A 5,608-nucleotide genomic window follows, 5' to 3' on the forward strand; every position below is an offset into this window, starting at 1 on the left:
GACTCAGCTGCGAGTTAATCTCTCAGATGATAGTGTTATTGACAGAGTTCTCCAAACACAAGGTAAGAATATGTGTTGTGTTGCACTAATGAGTTGCTCGTGAAACTCGTTAGTCCGTCCGTTGGGCTCGTTAAGCTTACTAAGCCAAAATCAGTGATTGTCTATGTTTATTAAGAAGCGAGCTACGAGCTTAATGAGGTCAGCTATTGAACGGTTATTATACTCGCGAGTTACAAGCTTTTGGTCCAGTCCTATTTTGTATTTTTTTTCTCCTTACTTTTTGAGACATTGTAGGTACATATATTCCAAAAAAAGATAGTTCATTTCTGGCACATTTTTAAAATGTTCATCACGAATATGAAAAACGATAACGCATCGTAAAATGTTTGTTAACGTGATAAAAAAATGTTTGTAACACTTAAAGTATGTTCACGTGTTTAAACAAAATGTATGTTACACTTAAATATATTTGTACAATGTATTTTTTTATAATCCAATATTTTTTTGTACCATTCAGAAAAATATATATTACATTAAAAAATGTTCATGGAGTTTTGAAAAATTGTTTTTAAAATTTTAAAAATATTTAGACAATGTAGAAAATGTTTGCATAGTATAGAAAAAAATGTATCTTTTTTTAAAATTTATATTTCAATATGCATTTGAAAAATCTTTAACATGTACTCAAGAAAATGGTCAAAAACATGTTTTAAAAAAAAGTAAGCATCTATATTTTTTAAGATATATAAAAAATATATATTGTATATAGAAAAATAAACATCAAAACATATATTAAATATGTTAAATGTGTATAAGGAGACACATCTTGCAATAAGCGAGACATAGCTCCCGCCATAGCGGCATGCCTACCTCAAGACAAAGCACTGCCCCCATGGTATGTCCACGGCGCACTACCAAACACAGTCCAACTGAGTAGGCAGGCCACCTTTAGAGGCTTCCCACCGCAGAAATCAGCGACATCATTAGTTAAGGTTACCCTTTGCCAAGATCATTCTCACCTTCTCTGAAGTTGACAAATAGCAAATTGCATGTACGCCATTTGTCATAATATGAGAGTTTTTTTTATTTGTAGATTCGTTTATTGAAAACATTTTATCTCTTGAAATGTGTGCCTAAATCCCAAACCGTTTTCATCGTTGAATTTCTCGCGTCGAGATTTGCAAAACTAGATCTCATGTTAATAGTTTTCAATGATCTTTCTGTTCACAGAAAAAACAAGAAAAACCGGAGACAAAAGCACAGTTGCGGGTTTTCACCTTTTTTTCCTTTTCTCGAGAAGTACGACTGTGTTATCATGGAAGCAAATCAGTGCCTTAACGAGAAAACAAATTTATGATTTTCGTGGAATCATAGTTTTTTGAGAAGCACAGTTGTACTTCTCGCGATGCAATTTTGTGCTTCTCATGAGAGCACAATTTTTTCCCCGAGAAGCATATTTGTGCTTATCACGGAAGCAAATATGTGTTTCTTATGGAAGCACAACCCTCCCCTGAAAAAAAAACTGTGCATGTTTTTGTTCTCCAAAACCTAGGGAAAACCGGATGAAAACCCAAATTTTAGAAAAATAACATGGAAAAACCTATCTAAGAACCTGAAAGCACATACAAAATTAACAATGAAATCCAGAAGGAGCGCCCACTCTACGAGGAGGAGGCCCATTTCGGCTTACTAGTCTGCTTTCCCATTCAACTCCAGCCATTTTTCTCAAAAGAGAAATTAACAATTCAACTCCGGCCTGTAAATCGTCTGGCCAAAGTTTGTTTCTTATAAAAAGGATAGCCAAAAGCTAAGCAAATCAAATGCACGTTGACTTAGTTACTCAAATGTGTTGAGTGCTACAAATCCTGCAATTGGTAATACTTTATCAGAGAAAAAGTAATTAGTCTTAAAAAAATCATGACACACAGGCCACAGAGGCACATTTGCTGCAACAATTTGTATGACTTTTCCCGCAAAAAAACCATTTGTATGACTTTTCCTTTTGCCACCTCCCTCACTTGGTTCATAGGAATAGAAAAACCATAGAAAGTGAGGTGACAAGAATCTCAATTCCTATAGCGAAGAGAGTCAATTTATCCATAGGATAGGAATTTTTCATTGGGCCGTAGGCTCATATATTCTTTTCTTTTGAAATGTGAAGATTGATTCCTATTATACTTCATTTGTCCCCATAATATAAGAGCGTTCTTTACACTAACGCTCTTATATTATGGGACGAAGGGAGTACATAGGAGCAAGAATTCATTCGTACAAATCAAAGGACTCCAATTTTTTTTACTTTTTCTCACAAAAAACGTTTTTTTTACTTTAATTTTTATCCTATAGAATTTCTACAATATTCTTACAAAGTAGGCCATAAACGAAGTCGAAATTTCCAAACTCCAAGCCCCAAAACCGATGGAGGGAAAGCCACCCACGCAGAGAGCGAGATGGCGGGAAAGCGAAACCCCTCCTTCCACCGACAGTGGGGCCCACATCCTCCCGCGGGCCCACGCGCCAGGCCAATCTTCCGGCGGAAGGAGGCGCGAGCGGGAAAATATTATAAATCGCGGCGCGCGCCCGATTTCTCCCTCCCATTCATTCCCCCGCTCCGCCTCCGCGCCCCCCAAATTCTTCCCCACCCCGACCCCGCCGCCGCCGCCGCCGCCGCCCCAGCCCGCCGCCGGACGCGAAGATGCTGGAGCTGCGGCTGGTGCAGGGGAGCCTGCTGAAGAAGGTGCTGGAGGCGATCAAGGATTTGGTGACGGACGCCAACTTCGACTGCTCCGGCACGGGGTTCTCGCTGCAGGCCATGGACTCCTCCCACGTCGCGCTCGTGGCCCTCCTCCTCCGCTCCGAGGGCTTTGAGCACTACCGCTGCGACCGCAACCTCTCCATGGGCATGAACCTCGGCAACATGGCCAAGATGCTCCGCTGCGCCGGCAACGACGACATCATCACCATCAAGGCCGACGACGGCTCCGACACCGTCACCTTCATGTTCGAGTCTCCCAGTAAGCAGATCCCCCATCCCGTCGTTCCTTCTCCTAGCTGCGGATGTCGTCGGTGGTGACCGTGGTTTTGGTCTCTGGATCGATGTGTGGATGAACAGATCAGGATAAGATTGCGGACTTCGAGATGAAGCTCATGGACATCGACAGCGAGCACCTCGGCATCCCCGACTCCGAGTACCAGGCCATCGTCCGCATGCCGTCCTCGGAGTTCTCCAGGATCTGCAAGGATCTCAGCAGCATCGGCGACACCGGTATGCTCATCTCCGTCTACTGTAATTTTGTTCTGCTGCACTTGTCATCTCTGTTTCTCGCTTGTCTGACGGCGGCTTCTGGTCTGTGCGCTGCAGTTATTATATCTGTCACCAAGGAGGGTGTCAAGTTCTCCACTGCTGGAGACATTGGAACTGCAAACATCGTGTGCAGGCAGAACAAGACTGTTGACAAGGTATTTTGTGTCGCTTCTCCCTGCTTAGCAATGTGAATATCAATTTCCTCTAGGCATTTAGATAGTGTGATTTCTTAGATATACTGCATAGTGAAAGTTAAGAACCCCAACTGAATTGTCCTCAACCTGATTGTTTACTGGTTACTCAGTTTTTGTATCTGGACGATTTGATAGTTATGTTGATGTTGTAGTTTATTCATGGTAGGTTGGCCTAAAAAATATCTTATCTGCAGTTCATAGATGTACACTACCCTACTAGTATTTGTTTACAGAACCTAAAGTGATGATGTACGGCTAGTTATAATTATATTGCTTCCAAATGTCAAGCTGCAGTTACATCTTTTCTAAAATGGTATTTATCAGAACACAAACTAATTTTGATGAACCAACCTGTAATCTTTAGTACTTTGAGCTGGTGAGCCTCACAACTGAAGCAATCGTTGCAAGTGTAAACTATCAGAGTACCATTTTGATATTGCGGTTGGGATGGTCACAGTGACATCAGTGAACAGAAATCAGATTTATATTCAGCACGAGACCTGTGGAGTATCCAGCCCACATATTTCACGCTTGCAAAATTTACTTCAGTTTGAGCACTGGTTTTCATATTCGGGTACCATTTTACTGGTGTATCAGTATGATAGCTAATGATTTTTTTGTCATGATGCAGCCTGAGGAATCAACCATTATAGAGATGCAAGAGCCGGTGTCACTCACCTTTGCTCTGAGGTACATGAACTCCTTCACCAAGGCAAGCCCACTGTCGGACCAAGTCACCATCAGCCTCTCATCGGAGCTGCCGGTGGTTGTCGAGTACAAGATCGGTGAGATGGGATACATCAGGTTTTATCTGGCGCCCAAGATCGAAGAGGATGAGGAAATGAAGGCATGATTGTGTTTCAAGGATATGCTTATCTTGCACACTTTCCCTACTAGTTTAAACTGCCGTTTGCTTAACTATTGTTTGTAAGCAAAAAGGATGTTATGCTTGTTTTAGCTATCCTTGTATCTGGATTTCCATTGATGAATGTTAGATTAGTGAATTATGCTTACACCCGTGCTATTATGGTTAGATTTAGCATTTTTCCTTGTCAGGGATTCGTGGCGCTGTGTGGAAACAAGAAATCATAATTTCTAGCTGCCTGTACTGATTTTCTTTCACAGAAGTGCCAATCCATCTTTTATCAGTTTGGTTAGTGTCAGCTACCAGTGTCTTAGTCATTGGCTGGCCTGGTGTTTGTTCACCAAATTCGCATATATGCCATGGTTAGTCCTATAACTAAACCCTGCCAATTCAGTTTACGGGGTTGTAAAACAAACTACGCAGTCCGAAAATAGCACAATACTTTCATCAACGGAGCTTCAAGTTTTCATTGGTTAGTTGCTGACAGTATGACTTAGCTGCTACTTGTACTAGTGTAGACAAGGTGGATCTGATGATCACCATTTGCTTTACTTCACTAGTGTCATGGACTGCTGCCAAAATGAAACAACCCAATGGGCAGATGTTCTAGAAACATAATACACATATGCAAATTAGCATAACATTCATTAGTAATGTTCCAAGTTTTCAAAGATTGGTTGCAGACAGTCCAAAAATTGCTACTCTCGCCGTGATATGGTGTCCCAAGCCCTAAACACTTCATCTTCACAGGAACAACATTTCTTGATGTCATCAAAGGTGTAGTCTTACTAACTCAAAGTTGCTACATAAAATTTCAAATAATTCCATGTCATGACTATTCAAAATAAAAACTGAAGGCGGATTTGCTCAATTTGGCACCTGAAACCGGCCCAACTTCGAAAGTGTTTGGCGGAAGGGCAAAACGAGCAAAACTGAAGGCGGGGTAGGGAATGCACAGATATATGGCAAAAACTTCAGATAGGGCAGGGATTTTCAACTTGTGCACAATTTATAACTCCATGATGGCATGACAACACCAGTAGGCAACAGGTGCCAATAAACCCCTGGACCGGAGGAAGAGGAGCGATGTTTTAGGATACAGTGAGCGGCCAATTTAGGACGACAGATCAAGGAAACCCAGACAACTTATTTTTGTGATACCCCTTTGAAGTAGGACGTGGCAGTCATGAGTTTCAACCCTTGTACCTTGTTTCCATCTGCACTGATTCTCCTTTCAGGGTTGGA

The 5,608-nt window shown here is 41.6% G+C and overlaps 1 protein-coding gene across 1 annotated transcript; it reads left to right on the forward strand.

The window, feature by feature from the left end:
* Positions 1-2,589: 2,589 nt before the first annotated feature.
* On the forward strand, positions 2,590-4,620 carry LOC119324184 (proliferating cell nuclear antigen-like). The gene is made up of 4 exons (XM_037597949.1): positions 2,590-3,014; positions 3,113-3,265; positions 3,362-3,459; positions 4,130-4,620. The coding sequence occupies exons 1-4, from the start codon at positions 2,696-2,698 to the stop codon at positions 4,349-4,351; spliced, it is 792 nt and encodes a 263-aa protein (XP_037453846.1). The 5' UTR covers positions 2,590-2,695; the 3' UTR covers positions 4,352-4,620.
* Positions 4,621-5,608: the final 988 nt, after the last annotated feature.

The sequence above is a fragment of the Triticum dicoccoides genome, chromosome 6B (assembly GCF_002162155.2).
Source record: "Triticum dicoccoides isolate Atlit2015 ecotype Zavitan chromosome 6B, WEW_v2.0, whole genome shotgun sequence".
NCBI classification, from domain to species: Eukaryota; Viridiplantae; Streptophyta; class Magnoliopsida; order Poales; family Poaceae; genus Triticum; species Triticum dicoccoides.

What these genes read in the sequence shown, in the direction of transcription:
- LOC119324184 (XM_037597949.1), top strand. Translation starts at nt 2,696, where the DNA reads ATGCTGGAGCTGCGGCTGGTGCAGGGGAGCCTGCTGAAGAAGGTGCTG. An exon ending in CTTCATGTTCGAGTCTCCCA is followed by an intron (nt 3,015 to 3,112) that starts GTAAGCAGATCC and finishes GTGGATGAACAG; the next exon opens with ATCAGGATAAGATTGCGGAC. An exon ending in AGAACAAGACTGTTGACAAG is followed by an intron (nt 3,460 to 4,129) that starts GTATTTTGTGTC and finishes GTCATGATGCAG; the next exon opens with CCTGAGGAATCAACCATTAT.